General features: G+C 60.9%; 2 protein-coding genes across 2 annotated transcripts; both read left to right on the top strand.

Annotated features, from left to right (window-relative positions):
- The first annotated feature begins 753 nt into the window (after window positions 1-753).
- CNN2 (calponin 2) lies at window positions 754-8547 on the top strand. The gene is made up of 7 exons (XM_081233358.1): window positions 754-908; window positions 4682-4803; window positions 5330-5396; window positions 5497-5634; window positions 6560-6676; window positions 6829-6975; window positions 7545-8547. Exons 1-7 carry the CDS (start codon window positions 846-848, stop codon window positions 7818-7820), a joined length of 930 nt encoding a protein of 309 aa, XP_081089484.1. The 5' UTR covers window positions 754-845; the 3' UTR covers window positions 7821-8547.
- A 2358-nt stretch (window positions 8548-10905) lies between these two features.
- On the top strand, window positions 10906-27508 carry ABCA7 (ATP binding cassette subfamily A member 7; the record flags this gene model as incomplete). Its single annotated transcript, XM_081232670.1, is given in 60 exon segments — window positions 10906-10971; window positions 11058-11151; window positions 11319-11368; window positions 11372-11401; window positions 11405-11488; window positions 11535-11646; window positions 11799-11875; window positions 12177-12257; window positions 12487-12583; window positions 12586-12653; window positions 12656-12776; window positions 12779-12825; window positions 13116-13232; window positions 13432-13494; window positions 13648-13940; window positions 14230-14406; window positions 14760-14982; window positions 15122-15343; window positions 15435-15630; window positions 15914-15993; window positions 15995-16019; window positions 16252-16423; window positions 16789-16892; window positions 16895-16919; window positions 17020-17174; window positions 17348-17485; window positions 17664-17759; window positions 17762-17816; window positions 17924-17978; window positions 18306-18497; window positions 18754-18802; window positions 19016-19120; window positions 19197-19351; window positions 19574-19695; window positions 19778-19853; window positions 19857-19872; window positions 19875-19876; window positions 20088-20155; window positions 20157-20339; window positions 20575-20607; window positions 20721-20722; window positions 20725-20897; window positions 20983-21152; window positions 21519-21596; window positions 21598-21616; window positions 21850-21965; window positions 22251-22392; window positions 22494-22608; window positions 23336-23465; window positions 23537-23657; window positions 23713-23775; window positions 24833-24939; window positions 25167-25287; window positions 25869-26003; window positions 26086-26092; window positions 26095-26167; window positions 26490-26582; window positions 27053-27195; window positions 27198-27280; window positions 27458-27508. Coding segments are annotated over 60 exon segments (6066 nt in total).
- Between the last annotated feature and the right edge of the window lie 270 nt (window positions 27509-27778).

The following is a 27778-nucleotide window of genomic DNA, read 5'->3' as shown; positions in this document are numbered from 1 at the left end:
TGTGTGCCTGGCCTGGTTCCCTTAGCCTCAGCCCTACCCGCAAGGCATCTTCTGACTTCAACTCTCTGTTGTTTCACCCCCCTCCCTATTCCCCACCATCCCTCAGCCCAGAATTGAAGGCCCCTTCACATCCCCTACTTCCCCAACCTATCAGATTGATCTCTACACGCTTTCAACCACTGACGGTCCCTCCAGGTCTTTGCATGTTCTGCCAGGAACACTAATCCCTTTTGGACTGGCTAACTCCTACTCATCCACCAAAGCCCCAGCACCAATGGCCCCTCCTCTGAAGACCCTGCCCTAGTTCCCTTGCTAATCACCCAGGTAGGAGAGTTCTCAGAAGGGGACCTAGACTGGGAGGCGCCTCTAAGTGGCAGAGAGGGGGTTCCTCATTAGTGTCCCAAGGGAATTAGGGTCCCACCCAACCATTCCCTCCTGCCATCATCGTGCAAAAGGGTAAACTGAGACCCGGAAAGGGTGAGAGAGCCGCCTGGGGGCTCCCAGCAGGGAGAGGGCAGGGGTGCCGGGTCTCGGCGGTGCGGGGCCCCGTCCCTCCCTGCCTCAGTCTCCCGTGGGTTCAGAGGGGGTGGGGCCCTCCGGGCTTCTGGTGACGGGGTGCTGCCCCGGGGTGGGGGTCGGGCGGTTGAGGGGCTCAGGAAGCCCGCAGCCGCAGGAATCCGGCGCCGAGCGGCCTTATAAGGACATGTGCGCCGGGCGCCAATCAGCGGCGGGGGCGGGGCGCCGGGTCCGCGTCCCCCGCCGGCTCGCCTGCCAGCCAGCCCGGCCGACCGTCCGTCCCGTCCCGTCCCTTCCCGTCCCTTCCCGCGGCGCCGCGCCCGCCAGCCATGAGCTCCACGCAGTTCAACAAGGGGCCCTCGTACGGGCTCTCGGCCGAGGTCAAGAACCGGGTGAGTGAGGGGCGCACCCCCGCCCCGCCAGCCCAGCCCGTCGCACGCTCCGCTGCTGCAGGGCGGGCGTCCCGCCGGACCCCCAGCGTCGGGGGCGGCCCTCCTCCTCCCTAACCTCTGGGGGGTGCCCCCGAAGCTCCCCCAACTCGGCGGAAGCAGTGAGGTCTGTGCTCTGGCAGCCCCCAACATCTGGGAGCGGTCGGGTCTAACCCCTTCCCCAGCCCTGCTCCTCCAGCCCTCCCCCGCCTGAAGCCCCCCGTCCACCGCTCTCAACACCCCAGCCCTGGGCCCCTCCAGAGCTTCAAGGCCTGAGAAGGCCCGAGGGAACCCCAGCGGCCCCCTTCTCATCCCCCTCCCCCACTTCTGCTTTTGGGGCCACTTAAGCTTAGGGGAGGGGAGGGGAAGGGGGCGGGCCGGGTGTTTGTGAGAAGCCCGTGGCCCCCCCCAGGAATTTCCCGACCTCTTACACCTGGGAGGCGGGGCACCCAGGGGGAAGGTGGAGTTGAGGGGGCCCGCCTTCCACCCCGCCCCCCCTGCTGTTCCCTTCCACATTCTCTTTGTCCCCGTCTGACAAACTTTAAAGGGATAGCAAAGGCGTCCGCAGGACCCGTGGGGTCCCCTGAATGTAACCCTGAGATGTGGGTTTTGTAACTTGCAAACGCGGGCTGGGACCTGGGGACACACTTTTAAAGAAAGCACTTGTGGTTCTGGCTCAGAGAGAGGGGCAGGCACGTCTGCAAGGCCACACAGCAGGGTCAGCGCACCTAGGGAGCGAGGAGCAGAGGATGATCCCAGCCCTGAGGGAGGTCCTAAGCCTGACCCGCAAGGGTCATCCAGCTGGAAGGGGAGTTTTTCATCCCTGTCCACCCGACACGCACACACCGCCGCCTGGGAGTGTGGTCCCACGGCGGCAGCCGCCCTGCCGGGAGCCTGCCTGGGCACGCCGGGGACACAGCCCTGCCAGCCTCCAGGCCCCTGCCCGGTCTGCACTCCAGGGCCTGCAGACACGAGGGAGAGTTTCCGCATCACCTCTGTGAGCCCCAAGGAGCCTCCTCCTTCCAGCCCGTTTGGGAAGTCGAGGGACCGAGCGTGGTCACTGGGCAAGCTCCCCATGATTCCCGCTTAAACACACAATTCCCCACTCCAGCAATAATGCCACGGTGAGGAGGGGGGTGTTTACGGGCCCCACCCAGCGCCAAGATGGTCTAGGACCCCTGGTTTGCACACGGGGTTCAGAGACATCGCTCAAACTGCCCAGAACCACACAGCTGGCCAGAGGCAGAGTCAGTCAGGACTCGAACCCAGACCTGCCGCAGCCACTGCCCCATGGCCACAGGTCCTCCTGGCAGTCCAGGCATCTCCCCTGAGGCACCAGGAAGTGGGTGAGAGTACAGCACCCCAGCGGGGTGGGGGCCGCTTCCTGCGATGGAGTGCGTGGAGCCAGGTTGACATCTGCCCTGTCGGGGATGAGGTCAGAAGGCTCCCTGTGACCAGCCCTCAGTTTGCAGGTCTGGAGAATGGGTGGGCCACCCCCGAATTGGAAACCAGGTTCCTGTGGCTTCTCAGCCACGCCCCATCCACTTTGCCAGCTTGAGAGGAGGAGTGAGACCGGGGGCCCTCTCTGCCCAGCCCCCTAGGCCTCAGTCCCCCACCCCCGCCGTGGCCCGGAGGCAGGCTGAGGTCCAGTGTATCCCTCTGAGATCCCCGGCCGGCTGGGGGGCCTGGACCACTGGGAACAGCTGGTCCCGATTTAGCAGGGAGGCAGCGGCTGCATTCCTGGCAGTTTGCGGTGGGGAGGAATGTGCTGAAGGCTGGCTGGGCAGCGGGGAGGAAGGCAGCCGCCGCGGGCGGGGCTGGGCCAGGCGCCTCTGCTGGGACGCTGGCCCCCTGGCCCCTGCGAGCCGTCGGGGACGGGGCCCAGCTGGGCAGGCGGGCCAGGCGTCCAGACCAGCCTGCCTGCTTCAAGCTTGGCTCTCATAATGACACCCTCTGCTTCCTCCAGCCCTGCTGCTCCCAGAGGAGACCCACAGGAACTAGAGACCCGCGGGAACCAGAGGCCCGCGGGAACCAGAGACCGGGCAGATGGGGTTAGCAGGCCAACCTCCCGCCTTTGTGTCCCCTGTGCTCTGGGCGGCTCAGCCCTGGTCCTACATCTGGGGCTTTATGCAGGAAGCAGGAAGCGGTGCCCAAGTTTGGAAAGCCTAATGAAAACAATTCAAACATAAATGGGGAAATGGAGGCACAGGGTGAAACCTTTCCATGGTCATGGGGAGCTGGAGGCAGAGCTGGGAGGAGGACTTGGGGCTGCAAAGGCAGCTCCGGGTCCCTGTGCCCTCCAGGTGTGTGGAGGAGAGGAAGAGAGAGGGGCAGGGATGGCGTGAGTAAAGGTGGGCAGGGGTCTGGGGTCGAAGCCCACCCAGCTGGGCAGCCAGGTCCTCAGCTTCTTACCACCCCTCCAGGGAGCTGCCCTGGGGCTGCCCGCACACCACACTGTCCTGGGTGCTGTGAGATGCTGTCGTGGGGAGCGGGGAGTGTTGTGTCTGTGGACAGCAGTGAACGCTGATGCAGGACCATGAGCATCTTTATCCAGAGACAGTCTGAGCTGGACGGCGTGGCTTGCAGTGAGGATGGAACGTAAGCTAGGAGATAGATCACATATGGCAGAAGGTGGAGAAAGAAAATAAAGCCGGGCTGGGGGTGGGGGGGTTCAGGAGGGCTGTCATAGCCAGGTGGTCAGGGAGGTCCTCTCCAAGCTACAGCTGGAGTGAAGGGAGGGACCCAGCTGTGCAAACATCTGAGTCCAAAGTGATAGCATGTGCCAAGGCCCTGAGGCAGTAACTGGCCCTGTGTCCAGTTCAAGTGGCAGAGAAAGGTTTGGTGGTTCCTTAGTAAGTTAAGCTTAGGATTATCTTGTGACCCAGCAGTTCTACTCCCTGGTATATACCCAAAAGAATTGAAAACAAGTGTTCAAATAAAACTTGTAAATGGATGTCTATAGCAGCTTGATTCACAAGAGCCAAAAGGTGGAAACAGCCCAAATACCCATCAGCAGGTTAATGGTTAAACACGTGTCCCTCCACACACGGTAACATCACTCAGCCATGAAAATGGGTGAAGCCTGACACTCGCTACAGCATGGATGGACCCTGAGACCATGATGCTCAGTGAGAGAAGCCAGACACAGAAGGCCACACAGGGTGTGATTCCATTGATGGGGAACGTCCAGAACAGGCCAATCCACAGATACAGAGAGTGGGTTCATGGTTGTCAGGGGCTGAGGGCAGGGAGGAGTGGGAGGTGGCAGCTTCTAGGGACGGGCTTCCTTTTGAGATGACGGAATATTCTGGAACCAGACAGAGGTGATGGTTGCACAACCTGGTGAATGTACTAAATGCCACTGATTTATGAGCTTTAAAATTGTTGTGTGTTTCTCAACACAATTTAAAAACAACAGAGAAAGGCCAGTGTCTCTAGTGCTGGAAGACCAGGGAGGTGGCGGACACGGGGGCAGATCCTTCCGGGGCTGTGTTGGCTGCCCTGTGAGGTTTGACACCAGTGAAAGTAGATTAGCCCTGACGATTGTCAGTGAGAGATTTGAGGTGGTTTATCTGTGCTGATGGGAAAGGGTCTGCTTGGGTGGTGTGGGGACCTCCAGACCCCTCAGTCTTTTCTTCCCCTGGAGCCCTGGGCCCTGCCCCATTAGGAGCTTCACTGGGCTCCAGCTGGGTATGTGCTCACGCCAACACTGTGCCTTCTGCCCTCTGCCCCTCCAGCTCCTATCCAAATATGACCCTCAGAAGGAGGCAGAGCTCCGAAGCTGGATTGAGGGACTCACTGGCCTCTCCATTGGCCCCGACTTCCAGAAGGGTCTGAAGGATGGGATCATCTTGTGCACGTGAGTGCGTGTATCCACATATGCTCATCACCCTGACTGTTCTGCACAATGACGTCACGCTCCACGTGCTGTGTGACACCTGCTTGCTTTTCCTGATGGGTCTCTGGTCTTTCTTGCTCTTCTTCCTTTTTCTTGTGTTACTGCTTTGTCTAGGATCTCTAACGGGGAGCATCCTCTCAGGAGAGCCTATAACATTTCTGGAAGACCTTCTTTGCTGCGCCCTATTCAGCTATGGTTCAAACATTCCATGGTTTGCACCTTAAAAATGTTAATGGAAATTCCCAGATTCATTCCCCAAACTCGGTGGTTCTGGATTATACTCCCAGCGCTGGTTATTGTCAACTCTTTGGCATCTTTGCATCTTTGGTGGGTGAAGACTGGATTGCAAGAGGGGAAACTGAGGCCCGGAGAGAGGCAGTGAGGTTGGCCAGGAAGGTATGCATTAGTCTCTTGGGTCTCTGAAGTTCTCCTACACTAATGGAGGTTCCCTTTTCCCCACCATCCCATATGTCCCCCCCGCCCCCAGACTCATGAATAAGCTGCAGCCAGGCTCAGTCCCTAAGATCAACCGCTCCATGCAGAACTGGCACCAGGTGAGGGACGGCGGGGTGGAACGAGGATGGGGCTGGGGGACCCCGTCTGACGGGTGGGTAGACCGAGGCCCCTCACTATCCTTTTCCTGCTTCCTCCCAGCTAGAAAACCTCTCCAACTTCATCAAGGCCATGGTCAGCTACGGCATGAACCCTGTGGACCTGTTCGAGGCCAACGATCTGTTTGAGAGTGGGAATCTGACACAGGTGCAGGTGTCTCTTCTCGCCCTGGCCGGGAAGGTGAGGCCCAGAAAGGGGCAGCAATCTGCTCAAAGTAACACAGCGAGCCAGGTGGGGATTTTCAGATGCTGTTCATTCATTCCTTCGCAAAGATTTCTGAGCACCCACGAGGCGCCAGGCACTTTGGATACAAGGGTGACCAAGGCAGACACAGTCCCCCTTTATGGGCAGACAACAAACAAATCTACATTTTTTAATTTACAAAAAATTTTATGTTAGAGCATTTTTAGGTTCACAACAAAACAGAGCGGAAGGTACAGAGACTTCCCGTCTACCCCCTGCCCCCACTCATGCACAGCCCCCCCTACTTTACATAATCAGTGAACCTCTGTGGACATCTCGTTAACACCCAGAGTTCCCATTAGGGTTTGCTCTTCAAATCATTGTTTTACAAATTATAAATCGTGAGAAGTGCCTTGAAGGAGAAGAAAGCGTTAGGCCGATGCCTAGGGTCTAAAACAGAGACCAAGACGGGCTGGAACAATGTTTCAGGAGGAGGAGGTTTTCATGTCAGGGAATCATGTTCTGAACAGTGCTTTCAGAAGCCCCCTGCGGCTGCCACGTGGGTAGTGAGGTGGGGAGATCAGGGAGGCGTGGGGGACAGGCGTCCAGGGGAGAGACGATGGCCATGGCCTGGCTGAGTGGCTGGGGCTGGGTAGAAGGAGGTGATGGAAGGTGAGGGAGATAGGAAGTGATGACACCCCCTAAAATTCTTGGCCTGTGCAGCTGTAAGGCTGGGGCTGCTATTGCCTAGGGAGGGAAGGCTGGGGGCCACAGGGCTGCTGAGCCCGAGGTGTTGGGTGGCTGGTGCGGGGGGCAGGTTGCAGCCAGATACCTGGGCCTCCCCTGGGCTCACACACCCCGGGCCTGGCTGGGGGGACCCGGCTGCCCCTCCCTGATGCTCCCACCCCCTTTTTCCCCCCAGGCCAAGACAAAGGGGCTGCAGAGTGGCGTGGACATCGGCGTGAAATACTCGGAAAAGCAGGAGCGGAACTTTGATGATGCCACCATGAAGGCGGGCCAGTGTGTCATCGGGCTCCAGGTGGGTGCGCGGCTGCTCCAGGCCCAGGGTGCATGGGTGGTGAGCTTGTGATGCGACCAAGGCCCTGTCCAGCCTGGTGGCCCCTCAAGTTCGGGGCAGGGTCTGGAGGCCTGATGGGGGCAGCCTGACCTCTCCCACCTGCGTCCCTGCAGATGGGCACCAACAAGTGTGCCAGCCAGTCAGGCATGACGGCTTATGGCACCAGAAGGCATCTGTACGACCCCAAGAACCATATCCTGCCCCCCATGGACCACTCGACCATCAGCCTCCAGATGGGCACAAACAAGTGTGCCAGCCAGGTGGGCCTCCCCAGTCCCCCCGGGCCCCCACCCACCCACCCACCTTACCAAACCCTGAGGGCTCATCCCTGTCGCTGAGAGCATCTCCCACTGAAACCCGCTCTGGGTTTCCCTCCTACCCCTCTGGCCGTGCCTGCTCTGACTCTGCCTCAGCCTGCTGTGTGTCCCAGGGGAAGTTACTAACCAGCTCTGTGCCTCAGTTTCCCTCAAAGTTTTGCCCAGAGGCCCATCCAACTCTGATATTTTTAGACCCTGCAGTTGTCACTTTTCCTGCTATGTTGGCGTATCAGTGTGATGCTTTTGGAGCATTCACGTCCTGGCAGGCCTGAGCCCCAGCCTGGGGAGCTTCCTGGCTGGCAGGGAGAGAGAGCTGGACCCAAACACCAGATCAACTCAGCACAGAGTCAGAAAAGAGAGGGCTCTGAGCAGGGCTTGGAAGGATCCGTAGGAGTTTGCACTGTGAGTGCAAAGACAGGGAGGTGGGAAAAGGTGTGGGAATTTAGGGGAAGTTCTCTGGGGCCTCTGTTTCCCCTTTTCTTCCCTCCCTGACGCCTCTTCTCTCCCTCCAGGTGGGCATGACGGCTCCAGGGACCCGGCGGCACATCTACGACACCAAGCTGGGGACAGACAAATGTGACAACTCTTCCATGTCCCTGCAGATGGGTTACACGCAGGGCGCCAATCAGAGCGGCCAGGTCTTTGGCCTGGGCCGGCAGATATACGACCCCAAGTACTGCCCGCAAGGCCCAGCGGCCGATGGGGCTCCAGCGGCTGCCGGAGATGTCCCAGACCCGGGGGAGGCCCCAGGGTACCCCCCCTACTACCAGGAGGAGGCTGGCTACTGAGGCGCCCATGCGGGCTGTCTCCCATCACTGTCCCATCCGGGTTTTCGGGCTTTTCTGTGTTTTTGTCTTGTTTTTCTTACATGTCTGAGTGCTGCCAGCTGAAGGTCTGGGGAGAAGGGGTGAAGGCCATATCCAGATGCATGTGGGGTGGGGGTCCCCGCCAGGGCACCTCCAGGCATGTTTCCCAACAGGCTTTGGGCCAAGTTGCCGGGGAGAAAGATGAAACCCCGGCAGGGAGGGGGACCGACCCCAAGTGGTTTCCGGTTGCTTCTTCCCTTCTTCTCTTTTCTCTGCCGATCAGTTTGTGGTTTCTGTACCCACAGAAGTTTCAGGCCGTTTTAGTGAAATGAAAATACTTTTTTTTTTTTTTCAGGGGAATGGCAGGGGGATGGTGGAGGGGGCTACTGGGAGAAGGTCAGGCCACAGTCCCAGAATATTTTAGGCCTCGTGAGGTACTGGATTTCCCTAGGACCCTCAGACCACCAGGCCTGGCCCCTCCCAGGGGCCCAGTGGGGACACTGAGGCCCAGGCAGGATAGTGCAGTTCTGAGTGGTTGAGGCAAAGCCAGAAGCCCCCATACTTGTCCCCACACCCCACCAAATACTGCACAGGGACCCTCACCTGGAGGCCCTCCCAGGGACCAGCCCCTGCCCAGGAGCCCTGGGACCAAGACATAATGTGAAATACCGACTGTGGACCAAAGGAAATAAAACCTCTTTTTCGGAAATGAAGGTGCTGGAGTTGCTGCCCAAGACAGCCTGGGGGACGGTGCCTGGCTTGGATACCTTCTGGGGTCCTGGGATCTGGGGGTGGGGGAGACCTGGGGGTGGGGCAAAGAGCAAACGTCTAAGTAGGTCCTCAGGACGGTGGCTTCATCCAGCCTCCAGGCCTTTGTGCATTTACTCGTCCTGGAGTTCCCTCCTGGCAAACTCCTACTCATCCTTAAAGCCCCAGCGACAACAACCACCACAAACTCTCCTTTCGTGGAGCACTTCCCACACTTCTCACCTTTCCCAGCACCTTCAGAGCTGTGGATCCACACACTTGTTTCGTCAGGATCTTGTGAAATATACCCAATTTTCTGGAGGGGGAAACATCTGGAGGTTTCTTCCAAATCGGGGTCACCATCGTGACCCAAGATTATAATCTTAGGGTGTTGAGGGCCCCCTCCCCCTTCTGCCATCGCCTGGCCCACTGTAAGGACTGAGGAATGTTTGTGGAATGAATGAATGAACAAATGATGACTAGTCAAACCCCCATTTTCTGGATGGGCAAATGGAGTCCAAGAGTATTAGGGCGAGTTTGGCTAGGACTGGGGTCCCCCCAGGGAGAGTGGGGAGAAAGGGACCTCCTGAGACCAGGAGCTGCGGTATTGTAGGCGGCTGTGCAACGTGGGAAGACGGAAGACAGCCTGGCCGGTGTACAGCCTGGCCGGTGTGTTCGGAGGCCGGGTAACCCGCGTGGGATGAGCCGGGCGCCCCTCCTCCTTGGGGTGCTGCAGCAAGAGGCGAACGATCCCTTTAAGAAACCCGGCTCGGCGAGGCCCGGCTTGACCCCGCCTCCCCCGTCGGCGCGCGCGGCTCCGGTTGGCCCGGCCTCTGAGTGGCGGGTATGGAAGCCAATGGGAGCGGGTGGGGCAGGGCCTGGCCGGGGCGCGGGACGCCAGGTACAGCTCGCTGCCGCGGTACCGCGCCGGCTGCGAGAGCTCCTCTTTTTTTCTTTTTTTTTTTGGCGGTACGCGGGCCTCTCACTGTTGTGGTCTCTCCCGTTGCGGAGCACAGGCTCCGGACGCGCAGGCTCAGTGGCCATGGCTCACGGGCCCAGCCGCTCCGCGGCATGTGGTATCTTCCCGGACCGGGGCACGAACCTGTGTCCCCTGCATAGGCAGGCGGACTCTCAACCACTGCGCCACCAGGGAAGCCCCGAGGGCTCCTCTTAAAGGATCCGCTCTCTCCAGCCGCTGTCGGGCGGAGGGAAGGAGGCAAGAGCTGGGAGCTGGAACGGTGGGAGTGTCCCGGAGAGAAAGGAAGGCCCTGAGACTCGAGGATGCGGGGGTGCGGATGGGTGGGAAGGAGGCAGATTCCGTGAGAAATCAGGGGTGAGGCCCGACTCCAGACTCTTACTCACCTTCACTCCCTGCCGGGGAGTGTTGGGCGCGGCAGAATTGATCATTAAGTCTCCACGGGGAGGTATGGGCATCAGACTCACCAACCTACACCTGCAGCCCCTCTCCCCATTAGTACGCCGCTAAGCTCTCTGCCCCGTTTTACCAATACAGAAACAGAGGCTTTTCCCCGCAGGACCCACTTGTAAAGGAGAGTCCTGGAGTGAGGGTCAGGGGTCCTGGGTCCACTCCCTGCCCCTCTGGCGGCCTCAGTTTCCCCATCTGTACAATGATGAAGTAGGCCAGGCTGGACAGTTCCAAGCAAGGGACAGCATCAGGAATCGCTGGTTCCAGGCGCCGCCCCTGCTCTTTACTCATTTTCTGGATCTTGTGGGTCTTCTGAGCCGAAGAATACTACGTGAGGGGAGGGCAGAGCTGGGGCCCTGCCTCCAGCTAGGTAACTTGCCTGTCTCCCTGGGGGCCTGGGGTGGCCCCTCTTCCAGCCAGTCGTGTAAAATACTCGTTGCTATTATCATGGGAGAAGAGCGCGGGGTGGGGGGGGAAGGGAATCCTTCCCCGGGTTAGGGATGAGGCTGGGGGACAGGACCTGGAGGCTCCACCAGTGGGGCTTAGGGTGGAGCCTGGTGAGGAAAGAGTTAAGCCTAGGCTCCACCCCCTGCAGGATTAATTTATCGCCTTTGGGCCCCCAGCTGCAGCCCTGGGCCCCGCAACCAATCAGATGCGAGGACGGATTCGGGCAGGGCTCCCATTGGCTTACTTACTCCTCCCCCCCTTGGAGACAGGAGCCCCTTTAATTAGCGCGTACTGTTTGCTCGGCTCTAAGCAGAGCTTCCAGGAGCCGTGCGCGATGTAGAGTTGATGATGTTCAGAGAGGGACAGGGAGTTGCCCGCGGAGTTGCCGCAGCCACACAGTACGTCCTCAGCTTGACCCCTCAGTACCGTCTCCTGTCCATTCCCACCATGGTCTTCTGGACGCAGCTGCTGCTGCTGCTTTGGAAGAATTTCCTGTACCGCAGGAGGCAGCCGGTAATGTCCGGTCGGGTGGGCCAGGGAGGGGAGGCCCAGGCGCCCCCCACGGTCCCCCACTACCCCCGCCTGTTCTGCCCCTGCAGATGCAGCTCTTGGTGGAGCTGATGTGGCCGCTCTTTCTCTTCTTCATCCTGGTGGCCGTACGCCATTCCCACCCCCAACTTGAGCAGCATGAATGTAAGCCTCCCAACGTCTAGCACTTTGGGGTTAGGGTTAGCAGTGGTCACCCTGTGCACAGGGGCCCCAGTGAGAGTGCGGAGCACAGGCGGGGCACTCTGTCGCCGGGGCTGTGATCACACTGGGGACTCAGACGAGAAGCCCACGCACGTCCGGCGTCCCCGCAGGCCATTTCCCCAACAAGCCGCTGCCGTCAGCGGGTACCGTCCCTTGGCTCTAGGGCCTCATCTGCAACGTGAACAACACCTACTAACCACGGCCCATGCCCACCGAGGAGCCTGGTGTCCTCAGCAACTTCAGGACTCTCTGTAAGCCGGGAGCGGCCGGGTGTGGGTGGGTGGAGGGCCGCCCAGCCACCGCCTCCCGCCCTCTCTGTCTCCAAGGTCTCCCGGCTCCTGGCAGATGCCCGCACTGTCCTGGGGGGCCCCAGGGCCCACAGGATGCTGGCTAGCCTGAGGCAGCTGATGCCCATGCTGAGGGCTGCACGTGGAGCAGGTGAGAAAGCAGGGCTTGTGGCAGGCAGGGCAGGGCCGGGCTCTGAGCATCCACCTGTCTCCACTTGCTGGGCTGTGAAACAAGCACGGGGTGGGGCGTGTCTCGGTTTAAGCTTTGCCTAACCCTGGGTTTCTGTGCTTTTACTCCCTCAGCCTGGCCTCGGCTGAGTGACCAGCCCAAGAAGGGTCCGTCCCTGGCCACTGAGCTGCTGAGGACACTGCTGCAAGGGGTGAGGTGGGGCAGGGCAAGGCCAGCTGGAGCCCAGGACGCTGTTCTCACGGAGTCCCGCCCTGCCTCTCGTGGGCCAGCCTCCAGGCCTTTGCGTGGGCCCCCCCTGGTGCCCGGAATGATATTCCTTATACTCCAGCCCTGAAACCTTGAACAAGCCCATTTGCCTTTAGCACTCTCAGTTTCCCTGTTTGTAAAATGGGGCCTACGATAGTATGGACCCCCTGGGAACTTGGCAAGGTACTGGACCCCTAGTGAGACAGCAGTGAACGTCGTTGTCACCTTGTCGTCTTTCTCCCCAGGAATCCCTGGTGTTTATGCTGGGCCAGGCCCAGGAGTCCTTAGACAGCCTTGTGGAAGCAGCAGAAGACCTGACCCAGGAGGTAAGAGGCCCGCGCAGCCTCTACCCCAGCCAGGAAATTAGGTGGGGTGCCTGGAAGGGGAGGTGATAGGGCAGCCCCAGGCACCTATCCTCGGTAGGTTTTGGGGGGCACTTAGGCAAAACGAGAGGGAGAGGGTGCTCCTGGCGGAGTCCCCTGCCCTGGTTAAGGCTTGGTGGTGGGACCACGTGGAAGGGAAGCCTGCCCGGGCCCTCTGGTGACCCGTCTCCAGCTCCTGGCGCCGCCCGGCCTGGTGGAGCTGTGGGCGCTGCTGTGGAGACCCCAAGGGCCAGGTGGCCCCCTGGAGGCGGTGGCAGAAGCCCTGTGCAGTGCCGGGGGCCCAGCAAGCCGGGCGGGCCCTCCCTCACCTGGTACGAGGCCAGTGACCTGAAGGAGCTGGCGTGGGCCCTGCCACACCACAGCCTGAGTGGCCGAGCTTCCCAGCCGGGGAGGTGGGGCCAGGACATGGGCGGGCGCAGGGCTCCACCTGCACTGAGCTGGTGGGGGCCCTGGACGCCCACCCCCATCCCGCCGGCTCTGGAGGCGCCTGAAGCCGCTGGTCCTGGGGAAAGTAGTGTTCAGCTCACGGCCCAGGTGACCGTGGGAGGGGTCCCAGGTCCCAGGTCCCGGCCTCAGACCAGGGTGGGGAGAGCCAGGCCAGAGGGAGGGCCCTGACCAGGAGACAAGCTGCTCCTGGGCTGGGTCCGGGAAGCAGGGTCTAGAAGGGGTAGGAGTTTGCTAGGTTGCAGGCAGCGCTCAGAGGCATAGGATGGAGCAGAGGCGGGGAAGCAGGAGGGGTGGGCAGGTGTCCTCAGAGGAGGGAAAGTTCGTGAACAGGTAGGGCTGGCCCGCCTCCTGCAGGTGAACCGAACCTTCCAGGGGCTGGCGCTGTTGAAGGGCATCCAGGAGGTGTGGGAGCTGCTGGGCGCCCCGCTCTTGAACTTCGCGAACGACAGCGCCGGCGTCGCACGGCTGCAGGTGGGGCCAGGACGCCGGGCAGCAGGGTTATGCCCTGCTGAGGATTTGGGCAAAGGGCAGGCCTTCTGGGCAAGGGTGTGGAGCTGGGAAGTGGTATCCACGGTGAGCTCCGGCCGCAGGGATGGGAAGAGGGGTGACAGGCCCTGAATGCCCGAAACAGACTCCCATCTTCCCTGACACCCCCCACAGGCTCCTGCAGGTCACAGGAAGAAGGCAGCCAGGCGCTGGAGGCCAGGACCGGGGGAAGGCTCTTCGTGCCTTTCTGAACCCCTGAAGTGGTGGCTGCAGCTGGTAGGAGACCCATACTGATGTGGGACACCTGGTGGGCACACTGGGCCGTGTGATGGAGGTGAGGGGCCGCCCACCTGGGGAAATCTCTCCGAGGGGAGGGGCAGCCCTGCTGTGGGACTCCTAGGAGGAAACGCGGCTCCACCCTCAGGTCCAGAGGAGGACCCTGGGACCTCGGACCCATGCCCAAGCCCCTCTGCAGGGCGTGACTCTGGACAGGCTGGAGGCTGCGCCCTCAGAGGCTGTCCTGGTGGAGCGGGCCCTGAAGCTGCTCTCCGAGCACCGTTTCTGGGTCGGCATCGTCCTCCTGAGGCCCGAGGACTTCCCGGACTCCTCGCAGTCCCCAGGCCCTGGCCATGTGCGTATCAAGATCCGCATGGACATCGATGATGTCACAAGAACCAATACGATCAGGGACAGGTGGGGGGCCTTGTGGGGCGGGGCCGAGGGAATGGGGATGCCAGGGAGCGTCCCACCTACCATAGACCTTGGTAGGTGGAGCCCAAGACTCCTTAGACCAATTGGGGCCTGCGGTGGGCGGAGCCTATGGTGTGAGGGGCGCGGCCAAGGGCTTGGTAGGCGCGGCTCAACGCCTCGGCTTCTGGGATAAGATTAGAGCGCTTGGCAGGTGGAGCTAATTGAGGAGGCAGGTGAGGGCGGAGCTAAAGTTGTGATGGGCAGGTCCCAGCCACTCCCATACTCCCCTCAGATTTTGGGACCCCAGTCCGGCTGCTGACGCGCTGATGGACCTGCGCTACATGTGGGGTAGCTTCGTGTACCTGCAGGACCTGCTGGAGCGCGCAGCCGTGCGCGTGCTCACTGGAGCCGCGCCCCGCGCTGGCCTCTACCTGCAGCAGATGCCCTACCCGTGCTACGTGGACGATGCGTTAGCGCCCCCTCCTCACTCATTCACCCAGATGCCAGATCCCGGGTCTCAGGGTGCGGCCAGGGTTCCGTTTGGAATATTCACGTAGTCAAGGCTGAGAACTACAGTTTAGAGGGACCACTCCCTGTGACTTGTAGCGGGAGGAGCAGGGATTCCTGAGGGTCGGGGGTCTCCGAGAGCTGGGAGAACGTGGCCTAACAGCCGGAACCCTGAGGCGCCATCAGGGGTCTGATGATAAGGGAGGACAAATATCCTCGGCTGGCCTCACCTTGGGATCCCAGGGCGCGAAGCGTCGTGCCAGATGGGGGCAGCGCGGGGTCTCCGGCCTCCACCCCAGCTGCCCACTGACCCAGGTTCCTGCGCGTGCTGAGCCAGTTACTGCCGCTCTTCCTGACGCTGGCCTGGATCTACTCGGTGGCGCTGACTGTGAAGGCTGTGGTGCGTGAGAAGGAGACGAGGCTGCGCTGCACGATGTGCGCCATGGGGCTCAGTCGCGCTGTGCTTTGGCTGGGCTGGTTCCTCAGCTGTCTCGGGCCCTTCCTTCTCAGCACCGCGTTGCTCGTGCTGGTGCTCAAGGTGGGCGCACCCCTGCCTTCCCGGCTCCAGAACGGGTGCGCGTGTACGCGGGAGGGTAACAGGCAGGGGGCGCCTCGCGGGGTTGCGCGTCCCTGGGCTAATCCGTGCGCTCCCTCCAGCTGCCTTTGCCTCCCTGTAGCTCGGGGACATTCTCCCCTACAGCCACGCGGTGGTGCCTTTTCCGTTCTTGGCGCCTTTCAAGGTGGCCACCGTGGTCCAGAGCTTCTTGCTGAGCACCTTCTTCTCCCGAGCCAACCTGGCAGCCGCCTGCGGGGGCCTCGCCTACTTCGTGCTCTATCTGCCCTACGTGCTGTGCGTGGCCTGGCGGGACCAACTGCCCGTGGGCGGCCGTGTGGCTGCGGTGAGAGCCGGGTCGGGTGGGGTGCGGGGGTGCGAGGCACGCTTAGCTGCCCTTGCTTTCCACCCACCTACCTACCTGCCCCAACCCGCAGAGCCTTCTGTTGCCCGTGGCCTTCGGCTGCGAGAGCCTGGCACTGCTGGAGGAGCAGGGCAAGGGCATGCAGTGGCACAACGTGGGCACTGGGCCTACAGCCAATGTCTTCAGCCTGGCCCAGGTCTCGGGTTTTCTGCTGCTCGACGCTGCGCTCTACGGCCTCGCCACTTGGTACCTGGAGACCGTGTGCCCAGGTGGGCCGTAAGAGGTACACAGGCGCAAGGGAGGCTGGGCTGAGGGGCGGGGCCCAGGATGGGGGGGTGCTTAGGGGTCTGGAAGCCCGAGGTGAGAGGGTAGGGATTCTTGGCACCTGAGCACATGCGCACAGGTGGCTGTGTTTGAGGGATGGTCTGGGGCGGGCAGGCAGGGCTTCCTGATTACTTCCTACCTGGATGCCCTAATCCCAGGGGTATGGCCAGCAGTCGGCACACTCCAGGGGAATGGACTCAAGGGGTAACTGAGCACCACTCCCCACAGGTGAGTACAGGATCCCCGAACCATGGAACTTTTCCTTTTGGAGGAGCTACTGGTTTGGGCCTCAGATCCCCAAGGGCCCTGCCCCCTGCCCCACAGGACCCCAAGGGTGAGGCCCAACAGACCTTAGCAGCCACTTCCCTGTCTGGATCCCCAGGCCCCCCCAAAACCCAGGTTCCCGCGGATCCCAATCCTCTGGACAACCCCAGTTCTCCAGGCCCCCTGAGGCTCCCCTAACTCCTACAGACCCCTGCCCCACAAGTCCCCGACTCCACAGACCAGTTTGAACGGCCCCCAGGACCCCGGGGACTCCCATAGCTGAGTCTGCCCTTCTTCCCCAGTGCTGGTGGAAGAGGCGCCCCCTGGCCTGATTCCAGGGGTCTCCATATGGAGCCTGGAAAAGCGCTTTACTGGCAACCCGCAGCCGGCCCTGCACGGGCTCAGCCTGGACTTCTACCAGGGCCTCGTCACCGCCTTTCTGGGCCACAATGGGACTGGCAAGACGACCACTCTGTGAGCAGCCGTCACTCCCCTCCCCCCCAGTTCCTCTCTCCCCGCCCCCCAGGGCCTCAGCTTGCACACCTGTTCAAGGGGAAGGACATCTGGGGTCAGAAGGTCCCCTGTCTGTACAGTGAGGGCAGGACACCCCCCTCCCTATTTCACTTTGGATCCCCCGTGCAAGTTCACTTTGGATACACAATAGGTAGGCGATAAGTATTTTCTCTGAGCCTCCTTTTCTCTCGCTTGTAAAATGGGAACATAATACTCCTTCGGTCTGGGCGTATAGTAGGTGCCCTATATGTGCTGGTGCCTCTCCTCTGGGAACCTTAGTTTCTCCCTCTGAAGGAGCAGCTGCTCTGCGATCCCTGCACCCCCAGGTCCATCCTGAGCGGCCTCTTCCCACCCACTGCTGGCTCCGCCTGTGTCCTGGGCCACGATGTCCGATCCAATATGGCAGCCATCCGGCTCCACCTGGGAGTCTGCCACAGTACAGTGTGCTGTTTGACATGTGCGTTCTGGTGGGCCTGGGGTATGGCAGTGGGGGGCTGGGTGCTCTCTGGGCCCCTGCCCACCATGGTAGCCACGCTATCTTTTGCCCATGGCCACAGGTTGACCGTGGATGAGCACGTCTGGCTCTATGGGCGGTTAAAGGGTCTCAGTGCAGCTGCCGTGGGCCCCGAGCAGGACCGTCTGATGCAGGATGTGGGGCTGGTCCCTAAGCGGCATGCACAGACTCGCCACCTCTCTGGGGAGGAGCCTCTGGGTCTGCAGAGATGAGGATGGGGAGGGGGCTAGGGCTTTATCCTGAGGATGGTGGGATGCCAGAGGAGACAGGAACCGAGGTCCAGGTGGGTAGGGAGAGGTGCAGGAAGAAGGGAGGTAGCCCTGCCCAAGCCTGTGGGTCCTGCTGAGATCCCAACCCCTGTCCCAACCCAGGTGGGATTCAGTGGAAGCTTTCAGTGGCCGTTGCCTTTGTGGGTCGCTCCCAAGTCGTTATCCTGGATGAGCCAACAGCTGGTGTGGACCCTGCTTCCTGTCGAGGCATTTGGGAGCTGCTGCTCAAATACCATGATGGTAAGAATTGGGGGTGGCCTGAGGTTCCCCTGGATTCTGCTTGAGAGGCCAGAAGGTGTTTCTGACAAAGAGGTTTGGGGGGATGGGGTTTTGAGGGATGAGTAGGAGTTCACCACATGGGGCAGAGACCATAGCTTCAGCAGCCTGATGGCATGAGTTGGTTGGGTCCTATGCTCAGATCGCACATTGGTCCTCTCCACCCACCACCTGGATGAGGTAGAGCTGTTGGGAGACTGTGTGGCAGTGGTGGCGGGCGGCCGCTTGTGCTTCTGTGGCATCATTTGGGCTCCGGATACTACCTGACACTGGTGAAGGGTCCCCCAGCAAAAAGGTGAGGGCTGGAGCTGACCTCCGACCCCTGGCCCTCAAGGCTCTGGCCAGCCCTGATGGCCATGGCAGTTGGTGCCCCTCTGCCCGCAGGGTGACACTGACTTGAAGGATAGCATGGATCCTGGGCAGGAAAGGGAGACAGGCAGCCAGGCCAGCACTGCCGGTGAGGGCCGGCGTGGGAGAGCCAGAGTGAGGGTCTGTTGGGTGGCAGTGGCTTGGTTCAGGGCAACAGAGCTTCACAACCCCGGACTTGACCCCTGACCCCGGGCTGAGCCGACACAAAGACCTACTCCTGGACTCCGACCCTGGGTGGACTCTGGCTCTGACCCCGGGTCAAGTCCTGCCCTTGGGTACCTAATCCTGATGTCCTCTGCCCTCGGGGACAGGTCCCTCATGGGTCACCCAAGCCCCTTCTCCAGGGGGGCAGGGATAGGAGGGGCGGGGCAGGAGCCAGGACTGCCCACGCCTCCAGGGCCTCTGACATGCCCAGCTGCTGGCCCTGGTGCAGAGCCACGTGCCCGGGGCACAGCTGGTCAAAGAGCTGCCACATGAGCTGGTGCTGGCGCTACCCTACCAGGGTGCCCTGGACGGTAGCTTCACTGAACTCTTCCGCGAACTGGACCAGCGGCTGGGGGAGCTGGGACTGGCCGGCTTCGGAATCTCCAACACCAGCCTGGAGGAGGTGTGGCTCCTGGGGGAGGTGTGGGGGTGCCGGGAGGAGGGCTGCCTGGAGGAGGTGGTGCTTGGAAGGCTGAAGAGGAGTCTGCCTATTGACAGCTGGGCATCCCAGGGTGGAGGCAGGGTACACACAGAAGCCTGGAGACTCAGGGGCCCTCCTGGAGGCCTGGGGACCCCCAGTGTATGAGGGGTGATGGCTCTCGAGTTCCCGTCCCTCCCCTGTGTCCCCAGGCTCTGAGCCCCCTGCTTTGTCTCCCCAGATCTTCCTGAAGGTGGTGGAGGACTGTGCTGTGGACACAGGCCCAGAGGGTGCAGCCGCAGGTCCCTGTCCTGATCCCTCACCCTGGCCCAGAGTTGGACCTGACTTTAGACTAAGTCCCCATCCCTGGCTGACGTGGCCCAAGGCATAGCCCTGACCTCCACCCCTGATTCCTGACTCCTCCATTGTGAGCCTTGGTGTTAGCCCAGACCCCAGGCTGAACACTAACCGTGACCCTGACCTCAACACCAGTAACTCTGCAGATGGTAGGCCCAGGCAGCACCCATGCTCAGGCATTGCTCATCTGGATGCGACTGCAAGGCTCCAGATTCTGCCAGAGGAGTCAGCCCTGGAGAATGGGGGGCTGGGTGAGTTGTCCCCACCCGGACCTGTGGCCCATCATGGTCCCCAGGGCATGAGCACTGACCCTTCCATCCCTCACAGCGGGATCTGCCCCCGAGACACAGGCCTTGGAGGGCTCTGGGTCAGACGCCACAGGCCGTGTACAAGGCTGGGCGCTGACCCACCAGCAGCTCCGGGCCTTGCTTCTCAGGCGCTTCCTGCTTGCCCGCTGCAGCCGCTGTGGCCTGTTTGCACAGGTGAGGGGCCGGGCATCAGGGAGGGCGTGTGGGGGACCCTGAGTGCCTGTTCTCTACTCTGTGACCTAATTCAACAGCCTAACCCCAGGTATATCCCCCACTCTGAACACTTTTTTGGGGGAGCACTGGGGAGCCATGGATTGTTCTAGAATGGGATCAGGGAAGGGTGCAGGCAAGCTTGGAGGGTAGACTGGGAGGGGAGCTGATGGGCTGGTCCTTCAGATTGTGCTGTCTGCCCTCTTCGTGGGCTTGGCACCAGTGTTCAGCCTCATGCCTCCTTTCGGATACTACCCGGCTCTGCAGCTCAGTCCCAGCATGTACGGCGCCCAAGTGTCCTTCTTCAGGTGGGTGTAGAGGAGAGGGGCCTGGTGGTGGGAGCACCAGGGGCCTGTGGGTACAGCCCTGACCTGCACCCCCTTTGTGCAGCGAGGATGCCCCAGGGGACCCTGAACGTGCCCGCCTGCTTGAGGCGCTGCTGGAAGAGGCCAGATTGGAGAAGACTTAGCTGAAAAATAACTCCAACAGGTGAGGGCCTGCCAGCCTGGACCTTTCTCCTCTCTGGTCTTAGTTTCCCTATCTGGGCTCTGGCCAGTGGGCCTCAGGGTGCCTCGGGTATCCCCCATGCCTGCTTGGGAGCTGGGCGCCCCCACATTCCAGGAGCCCTGGAAGCCGGGTGCCCCAGCCCTGCACCCACCCCCGCAGGGCACCTGAGTGCACATAGCCTGCAGTCTGCCAGTTCTCGGTGCCCGAGGTTGCTGCAGATGTGGCTAAGGTCTTGGCCAGCGGCAACTGGACTCCGGAGTCTGTCCCCTGCCTGCCAGTGCAGCCAGCCTCGTGCCCACCGCCTGCTGCCCGACTGTCCTGCTGTGGCCGGCAACCCCCCGCCTCCCCAGGCACTGACCAGCTTGGGCAGAGTAGTCCAGAACCTAACAGCCTGGAACCTGTCTGACTTCCTAGTCAAGACCTACCCACGCCTGGTGCGCCAAGGGTGAGCACTGCCCTGGACTTGGTGTGCCCGGCCGTAGCGTGGGTCCTCAGGTGGAGGAAGTGTTCTGGTCCTGGGGAGGTTGGGGAGAGGGGGATGTCCAGCCTGGGGTTCCCGGCTGGGGCCTCCTGGGAGCGCTCCATGCCTCCTCCTCTTTATTTCTCACCCAACTCAACTCCCCAGCATCCCTCTGTCTCTGTCTCACTCATCTTTCTGTCTGTGTGTGTCTCTCTCACGGCCTGAAGACCAAGAAGTGGGTGAATGAGGTCAGGTGAGGAGTGTCCCCTGCCTGGGTTCCATTTCTGTGCCCTCTGCCTGCCTGCTGGGGGACCTGCCACCCCATCCTCCCCGACCCTCAGCTGCCCCTCCTCCCCTGCCTCACAGATATGGGGCTTCTCCCTGGGGGGCCGAGACCCGGGCCTGCCCTCGGGGCTTGAGGTGGGCCGCTCTGTGGAGGAGCTGCGGGCGCTGCTGAGCCCCCAACTGGGCGGGGCCCTCGACTGCATCCTGAACAACCTCACAGCATGGGCTCTTCGTCTGGACATTCAGGATGGCCTCAGGGTGGGAACTGGGAGTGGTGGGCTGGCGCTGCTGGGCGTAGGTCTGACCCCAGCATGCTGACCCCTTGGCCCTGACCGTACCACAGATCTGGTTCAACAACAAGGGCTGGCATGCCGTGGTGGCCTTTGTCAACCGAGCCAACAACACTCTCCTACGTGCCTGCCTGCCGCCAAGCCCCGCCCGCCGTGCCCACAGCATCACCACACTCAATCACCCCCTGAACCTCACCAAGGAGCAGCTGTCTGAGGCTGCGCTGTGAGTCCCCCAGCTCTGTGTATCCACCCAGCCTCTGTTTCTCTGTTGTTTGGGGCGGTGGGAGTTGGATTTACACTCTGCCATGTTCTTGCTGTGTAAATGGGGAACAGGAACTGCCCCTCTCCGCTCCCTAGGCCAGGGTAATGGGACATCATCAGGCTCCATGGGCTCCAGTCTCCCCCAGCTGCCTGCACATCCTCGTCACATCAACTTTTATTCTACTAGAGACCTGGAAAACCTCTCTCTGCCTAATGATCCGAAATGGCTCAGGCCATCTCCCCAATCTGTGCCCAGCCCTGAGGACCTCTTTCCCATCAGTGGTGTGCACAATTCCCCTCTGAACAGCTCATGTACCCTCGCCCCCAGGATGGCCTCCTCAGTGGACATGCTTGTCTCCATCTGTGTGGTCTTCGCCATGTCCTTTGTCCCGGCCAGCTTCACCCTTGAACTTTCTCTGGGACATGGTGTGGGGACTGCCTGGAGGGGTGGGGGCCCCGCCACCACTTGCCACTGCCCCTTCTGGCCCTTTCTGGGCAGGGACTTGTCTAGGATGGCCCAAGTGAAGTCTTGGGGATTGTGGGAGACCTCATGTCCTGCTACCCAAAGCACAGGGAGGAGGTCAGGGTGGGGCACAGTGCCGAGGGTGCCAGTTCCCACCTCTGCACACTGAGGGGGGAAACTGCCATCTCCAATGCAGTGTAACTACTTGATGCCAGTGTCCATTGTGGTGCTCATCTTTTTGGCCTTCCAGCAGAGGGCGTACGTGGCCACTGCCAACCTGCCTGCCCTCCTGCTGTTGCCACTACTGTATGAATGAGGCCCCAGCCCTTCAGGGCTTGTTCTTACTGACCCCCCCACCACCAACACTGTTGAGGGAGATGGGGCTCTGTAGCAGCTCCGAAGGAGAGTGTATGGAGCTCTGAAATGACCCCAAGTGTGATCTAATTCAGTGGTGTGCCGAGGAGACCTTAAAAGCTCATCTTGGCCTGATCCACGTTATAGAGGCCTACAACACAGAATTAGGAAGGGAGATCTGTATTCCTTAAAGGGCTGCTCAGCTCCTGTCTGGCAGTAACAGTGGCTCCTGTTACCCCTCAGCTGGTCAATCATACCGCTCATGTACCCAGCCTCCTCCTTCTCCATGCCCAGCATGGCCTACATGGTGCTCACCTGCATCAATCTCTTTATCGGCATCAACGGCAGCATGGCCACCTTTGTGCTCAAGCTCTTCTCTGATCAGGTGGGACCCGACAAGGCTGGGCCTCAGGCTGGGGTTGGACTGGGCATCGGCCTCAGCCCCTTACCCACCTCCTTCTTCCTGCCCCTGAGTAGAAGTTATAGGAGGTGAGCCGGATCCTGAAACAGGTCTTCCTTATCTTTCCTCACTTCTGCCTGGGCTGGGGGCTGATCGACATGGTGAGGAATCAGGCCATGGCTGACGCTTTTGAGCGCTTGGGTGAGAACTTTCCTCCAGGTGGGGAAGTGCCAGATGAGAGTCAGTTCTACAGGGTAGGGACAAACAGTAGCCCCCAGGAGGAGACCTGGAGGTCTTAGGTGGCCCCCAAGGGCTGGAGGGTCAAGTTAGACATGCAGCAAACCAGCCATAAAATCTAATTCCACTTGGTCACATCGTAAGAGGTCTAAGGCCCTAAATAAGGGAGGTGGTGATACCACTAATTTCGTTTTCTTTTTTTCTTATGTATATTTTGAAATAGATTAATTTATTTATTTCTTGGCTGTGTTGAGTCTTCATTGCTGTGCGAGGGCTTTCTCTAGTTGCGGCGAGCGGGGGCTACTCTTCGTTGCGGTGCTCAGGCTTCTCACTGCGGTGGCTTCTCTTGTTGCGGAGCATGGGCTCTAGGCGCATGGGCTCAGCCGTTGTGACTCATGGGCTCCAGAGCGCAGGCTCAGTAGTTGTGGCACATGGGCCTCATTGCTCTGCGGCATGTGGGATCTTCCCTGACTAGGGCTCGAACCCATGTCGTCTGCATTGGCAGGCGGATTCTTAACCACTGCGCCACCAGGGAAGCCCCGATGCTGCTGTTTTCCATGCCAATTAGACCCCAGTTGAGTGGCCTATTCAGCTTGATCCTTTCCCTTAAGAACCCAAGGTGACCTGAATGGGGAGAGGCCCAGAAACCAAACCCCTAAAATGACCCAATCCCTCCTTCATGTCCTCACAGGAGATGGGCAGTTCCAGTCACCCCTGCGCCGGGAGGTGGTCGGCAAGAACCTCTTGGCCATGTTGATACAGGGGCCCACCTTCCTCCTCTTTACACTCCTGCTGCAGCACCACAACTGCCTCCTGCCACAGTCAGTGGGGACCACGGAGGGTGGTAGGGGCTGGGATCTGGCTTTGGGCCCACTCATGTCTCTGTCCTCAGACCCAAGCTGAGGCTGCTGCCCGCCCTGGGAGAGGAGGATGAGGATGTGGCCCGTGAGCGGGGACGGGTGGTGCAAGGAGCCACCCAGGGGGACGTGTTGGTGCTGAGGGACCTGACCAAGGTGGGTGCAGAGTGCTGGCCCACCTACCTTTCTCATGGACCTGCATCCCTCCCAGGTGTACCCTGGGCAGAAGACACCGGCTGTCGACCGCCTGTGTCTGGGGATTCCCCCTGTTGAGGTAAGTCCAGGGTGGAGGTCCTGGTGCAGGGGTGAGAGGCTGCCCTACTGTGCACCCAGTGCTCTTTACTGTGTGCCTACCTCCTTCTACTGAACACCTACTGTGAGCCTGTTGCCCTTTATTGAGCACCTACTGTGCACTTCTATTGAGTACCTACTGTCTGCCAATATTTGAAGTCCTATTTTGAGCCAACAAATCTCATTAAGCACCTACTGCATGCTTACATTTATTGATCCCTACTGTGTGCAATAAGGTATTAATAAGATCCTAGTAAGGACAGATTTATTATTGAGCATCTATTGGGCTCCCATACATGTGCTTGCTACCTTAATCAAGCACCTACTATGTGCTAGCACTTATTGAGTACCAGTTGTATACACTAAAGCATTACTGAGCCCCCCTTGTGTGTACCAAAAGTGTATTGAATGTCACCTTTCTGATGATCAACTTTTATCAAACCAACAGCATTTATTGAGCCCCTACTATATATGTATCAAGCACTTGCTAACAACCAATATTTAGTAGGCACCTGCTTTGTACCAGTTCACATTCAAGCAATTGCTTTGTGCAAACTTTTCTGCTGTGGGCCGTTTACTGGCCACCTACTAGGGGCTGGCACATACCTGTGCACATGTGTGGTGTGTTAGTGTTGTAGTCACTCTTTATCGAGTGCCTACTGTGTGCAGCCAACCTCTCCACGTTGGGCTGAGTGCGCACCCAGCATGAATTCTCACCAGGTGCCATTGCCATCAGGTACCCACTGCATGGCAGGAAATATTCTGAAATCTCCTGCCTCGATATTTATGGAGCACTGGCTGTGTGTGACCTTTATAGGATACCTACTGCGTGCCAGGATTGATTAAACACATACTATGTGCCAACCAGAATTCCTGCTATGTGACAGCTTTATGCCTACCTACACACCCCAGTATCTGCCCCAGGGGTCCCCTTGTCCACAGCCCTCCAGGTGGAAACTGAGTAACCCACCCCCAGAAATCAGAGATGCTGGGACAAGTGTCCAGGCCTCTGTGAGTACCATCTCTGGGAGTACCCGTAGTGTTTCGGGCTGCTGGGCGTGAACGGAGCGGGGAAAACGTCCACGTTTCACATGGTGACTGGGGACACGGTGCCCAGCGGGGGCGAGGTGGTGCTGGCAGGCCACAGGTGAGGGGCTCTGGAGCCCTTGTTCCTCCCCACCCCCCGCCTTTGCATGCACGGACCGGGTGGGGCTTGAGTCCCTGACCCCCACACCCCTGCCGGGTGGACCTGGCCCTGAGACACCTTCTGTCCCTTACTAGGGTGGGTGGGTGGGTGGGCCCTGAGACCCCTGCTTGCCCCCAGCATGGCCGGGGCCCAGCTAGTTCCTGGAGTTCTCTGTTCCCCATCCCCAGCGTGGCCCAGGAACCGGCCGCAGCACACTGCTGCACGGGCTACTGCCCTCAGTCGGATGCCATCTTCGAGCTGCTGACCGCTGCAAGCACCTGGAGCTGTTTGCATGCCCAGGTTGCCCAGGTGACACTCCCCACAACCAACCCCTGTGGTCTCCGACCCCAATCCCGCCCCTGGACCGCAGCCTACCCTGGTGCTCCTTGGCCACACCCTGAGTCCAGGTCCACCCACGCTTGGTCCTCTGGCCCCGCCCCTGCCCTCCCCCAGCTCCTACATACTCACTTGGGTCTACCTCCCTTTCCCACTGTCCTCCCTGCTTAGGGACACGCCCCTTCCCTCCTTGACCCTTCTGGCTATGGCCCCGCCTACTCATGTCCTGCTTAGGGCTTCCTGGTGGCTTCCTGCCCTGGGCTAGGTCCTGCCTCTCCCTTACTCTGGCCCCGCCCCCTGGTAGCAGTCCCGCCCCTGTACTCACTCTGGCCCCCCCTTTAGTTACCTTCCACCCCTTTCCTCGCCCTAGCGCCTCCCACTCACCCTGCTCCCCCATGCTCACTCTGCCCCCCTCATTCTGGCCCTCCTCCTCAATCTGGCCCCCCATTCTCTGACCCCCACTATCCTGGCCCCCCTGCTCACTCTGGTCCCCCTACTCTGACCCGGCCCCCCCCACATGCTCACTCTCCTCCTCCTACTTCGTCCTGCCACAGACAGCAAGCTCGGGCCTGGGGTGCCTGGGCCTCCCTCAGTATGCGGACAGGCCCGCGGGCACCTACAGCCGTGGCAACAAGCGGAAACTGGCGACAGCCTTGGCTCTGGTGGAGGATCTAGCTGTGGTCCTTTTGGTATGTGAGGGGGAGGGCGGGGGGGCGTGTGCGCAGAGTAGGGGTGGGGTGGGGCCACGTTTAAGCATCTCCCCGCTCCCAGGACGAGCCACCACTGGCATGGACCCCGGCGCACAGCGTTTCCTCTGGAACAGCCTTCCAGCTGTGGCGCCCACCTCACACAGGTGGGCCCCAAACCGGACGCCTGGGTCTGCGGGTCCAGGTGCTCCAGCCTGGGGAGAAAGGTGGACCAGGCCTGAGCTAGAGGCTTTCAGAGCACAGGGCTGCAGGGGATGGGGTGGTTCTCCCTTGGGGGAGGATGCCAGGCCTGAGTGGGAGAACACACGGAGGTGGTAGCCGGTCCAGGGAACAGAGCAGTCTGGGCCTGACAGGAAGTGTTCAGAGCACAGGGTGGTCCAGAGCTGGAGGGTCCCCAGCAGGAGCAGCCCAGTGCCCGGCACCGCCCGTCCAGGCCTGGCCAGAGCTCGCGGCTCCGGGCTCCCACAGCATGGAGGAGTGTGCGGCACTCTGCATGCGCCTGGCCATCATGGTGAACGGGTGGTTCCGCTGCCTGGGCAGCACGCAGCATCTCCAGGGCCGGTGAGTGGGGTGAGGCTTCAAGGCCTGGGTGTGGGCAGATCCAGGTGGGGGTGTAGGTGGGGCCGGAGGGGAGATCAAGCGGGGCCAAGTTGGCTCTCAGCGGGGAAGAGACAAGGATCATGGACTGTCCAGGATGAGAGGGGTGATGAGGTCTGATGGCTGAGGGTGGGTCCATGGGCGGGGACACAAGAAGGTCTGCAAGTGGGCGCGACCCAGAGATTGGACTGGGGTGTGGCATTGCGTGGGCGGGGCCTGGGAGAAGCAGGGTTAGAGAAGGGATGAGCACGTAGTGGGGGTGAGGATGAGCAGGGGTTGGGGTCAGGTGTGTTGGGCAGGGGGTCAAGAGGAGCCAGGTATAGGGGTGGGGTTAGGAGAGAGCTGGAGGGTGGTGTGGGTGGGTCTTAAGGAACAGCGGGCTGTGGGACTCCACCCCACCCCACCCCACCCCACCCCACCCCACCCCACCCTAGGTTCGGGGCTGGCCACACGCTGACCCTGTGGGTGCCCGTGTCCCAGTCCGAGTCGGCGGCAGCCTTCGTGGCAGCCACGTTCCTGGGGGCCGAGCTGTGGGAGGTGCACGGTGGCCGCCTGTGCTTCCAGCTGCCTCTGGGAGGGCACGCCTCTTTGGAGAGCTGGCGGCACGTGGCGCAGAGCACGGTGTGGAGGACTTCTCTGTGAGCCAGACCACGCTGGGGGAGGCGACTGCAGCACCAGGACAGATGGGGCTGGTGGTGGGGCTGGAGGTGAAGGTGGGGCTGGTGGTGGGGCTGGAGGTGAAGGTGGGGCTGGTGGTGGGGCTGGAGGTGAAGGTGGGGCTGGGGGCCAGACCCTCCAGCTGACCTCCCCTCCTGTTTCCTTGGGCTGCCTAGCACCAGGTATCCTTGTACTCCTCCAAGGACCAGGGGAAGGAGGAGGACGATCAGTAGGCAGAAGTGGGGGTGGACCCTGTGCCAGGCCCACAGACCCCCAAACTCACCACCCAGTTCCTCGAGGACCACAGCATGACCGAGACGGTGCTCTGAGTCTCCCTCTCCTCCGTGGAGCTGGTGGGAGGCCCTGGGAGTGACCAAGGCAGGTCAGAGGGGCTGGAGCCGGGACCCAGACTCCCTGAGGGGTTGCTGCCCTGGAGGGAATAAAGAGAAGTCGTGGTGTGAAGCCCTACGCACGTGTGTCCATGCGTCAGGCTGCATGCTTGT

The sequence above is a fragment of the Mesoplodon bidens genome (assembly GCF_964165515.1).
Source record: "Mesoplodon bidens genome assembly, chromosome: 4".
Lineage (NCBI taxonomy): Eukaryota > Metazoa > Chordata > Mammalia > Artiodactyla > Ziphiidae > Mesoplodon > Mesoplodon bidens.
Note: the sequence above shows the minus strand (reverse complement) of the source record. Positions and strands in the feature narration are given on the sequence as shown.

Excerpts from the sequence above, each read along its gene's own strand:
- CNN2 (XM_081233358.1), top strand. The coding sequence starts at position 846 with ATGAGCTCCACGCAGTTCAACAAGGGGCCCTCGTACGGGCTCTCGGCC. Across the intron at positions 5,397-5,496 it reads CCATGCAGAACTGGCACCAG|CTAGAAAACCTCTCCAACTT; the intron begins GTGAGGGACGGC and ends GCTTCCTCCCAG. Across the intron at positions 5,635-6,559 it reads TTCTCGCCCTGGCCGGGAAG|GCCAAGACAAAGGGGCTGCA; the intron begins GTGAGGCCCAGA and ends TTTTCCCCCCAG.